The 2,046-nt window shown below is 48.9% G+C and overlaps 1 protein-coding gene across 1 annotated transcript; it reads left to right on the top strand.

Annotated features, from left to right (window-relative positions):
* The first annotated feature begins 440 nt into the window (after positions 1-440).
* LOC129774339 (uncharacterized) lies at positions 441-1,316 on the top strand. Its single transcript, XM_055778059.1, has one exon. The coding sequence runs from the start codon at positions 441-443 to the stop codon at positions 1,314-1,316; it is 876 nt and encodes a 291-aa protein (XP_055634034.1).
* The last annotated feature ends 730 nt before the right edge of the window (positions 1,317-2,046 follow it).

The raw sequence follows: 2,046 nt of genomic DNA, 5'->3' as shown, positions 1-2,046 counted from the left end.
TATATATATATATATATATATATATATATATATATATATATATATATATATATATATATATGTAGCATCATCATCGTCGCTTCGCCGGTACGACAAACAATCATCGACCGTGCGAACGAGTCATCATCATCTCACGCACTCGATCGGTGCCAACAATTAAACAAATAATCCTTTGTTGTGCCTTTTGCACCCAATTTCTAAAGGGATTGTTTTCCCTGACTTGACCGCTCAAATAACATTGACCGTACTCTGTATATACAGCGCGTAGATGGACTTTCAATAAATAGTTTTTTGTATACACTCGAAGTGAACACAGTCTTTTTATGGCCCTTGTGCCAAAGTGGTGACCCCGACGTTCGTAGTTAAAAGAAGCAGTTTTCGAATTCTGCTATCGCGCTCGAATTAGTTATCAGTCGATAAAGTGATTCCGTCGCAGCATCATGACTGAGCCCAAGCCAGAACCCCCTGTGAAGTTAGAATCAATCAGTTCACCTCGTCTCCAACCACCGAGTATGACTGATTCGAATATCGAGTCATACTTCCTCTCGTTGGAATTGTGGTTCGCTGCTTCTGGTTTCAGCGCGCAGACTCAGTACGATACGCGCAAATATAATATTGTTATGGCGCAAGTCCCTCCGAACAAATTAACGGAGCTGCGTTCGATAATCAACAATGTGCCGGCCACCGAAAAGTACCCGTACATTAAGAAGAAGCTCACGGGCTACTTCGCCGACAGCCAGCAGCGACGTTTGCAGCGAGTTCTATCGGACATGCCGCTCAGAGACATGAAACCCAGCCAGCTGTTCAACGAGATGAAGCGTGTTGCTGGAAATTCTCTCGGCAAGACGGTGCTGATGGATTTGTGGGCTACTAGACTGCCACCCCACGCTCAAGCTGCTGTGATCGCATCAAAGGGTGACGCCGCTGAGAAGACGACTATCGCGGATGCCATCGTCGATTCGATGGGTCTTCGTAACATCCACGCAATCGACATGAAGGCGCAGCAGACACCATCGTCATCAACACACGTGGCGGATAAACCAACGCAAGTTACCATCGAAACCCTTCATCGTGAAATTGCACAGCTATCGAGAAAACTCGAAAAAATGTTTTTCGCACGTGGCGCCGGCGGTTATCGAGGGAGATCGCGCTCACGCTCACGTGGTCGTGGTAAACCAACATCTGTTTCCCGTGATAAAACGCCGTCGGATGAACAGTGCTGGTACCATCGTGTTTTTGGACATGAAGCGCGGCAGTGTCGGAAACCGTGCTCATTCGGTCAGCCATCGTCGTCTGGCACAGCGAGCAAACAGTGACGCCAGATGTTGGATTCGTCGTTGGATGTAGGCGAACTTTCTGACGACGCGAACAAAATTTTTCGCCTGAAAATCACGGACACGACCACCAGCATGCAGTTTCTGATCGACACCGGGGCCGATGTGTCGGTCATTCCAAAGGTTCTAGTTCAAGCCGTATGAAGCCAACCACGTTGAAGTTGTTCGCCGCCAACGGGAAAGCAATCACGGTCTACGGTGAAGCTCTTCTGAAGGTGAATCTTGGACTTCCTCGTGAGTTCTTGTGGACATTCCTGATCGCTGACGTCACGTCTGGAATTATCGGTGCAGATTTCATTTGCAATTTCGATTTGTTGATCGATCTCAAACGCAACCGCCTGATCGACAACACCACAACTCTCGAATCGGCCGGAGTGCTTGCGCAAACGAATGAGTACTCCATTAAAACATTCAGTTCAGTATCACCGTACGCTGAAATGTTGGTCGACTACCAAAGCATCACACGACGCGCTCCATCAGGCACGGAAAGCCAATCATCGATAGTTCATCGCATCGTGACCACCGGACAGCCCGTCTACGCCAGGTCACGACGTCTGCCACCGGACAAGCTTGAAGCCGCCCGTGCCGAGTTCGACCATCTCATGAATCTGCTCGGGATCTGCAGGCCGTCCAGCAGCAACTGGGCCAGTCCGCTGCATATGGTGAAGAAAACTGATGGTTCTTGGTTACCCGCTTCCGTACCTTCAGGACT

This window comes from Toxorhynchites rutilus, chromosome 3 (assembly GCF_029784135.1).
Source record: "Toxorhynchites rutilus septentrionalis strain SRP chromosome 3, ASM2978413v1, whole genome shotgun sequence".
In the NCBI taxonomy this organism is placed as follows: Eukaryota; Metazoa; Arthropoda; class Insecta; order Diptera; family Culicidae; genus Toxorhynchites; species Toxorhynchites rutilus.
Note: the sequence above shows the minus strand (reverse complement) of the source record. Positions and strands in the feature narration are given on the sequence as shown.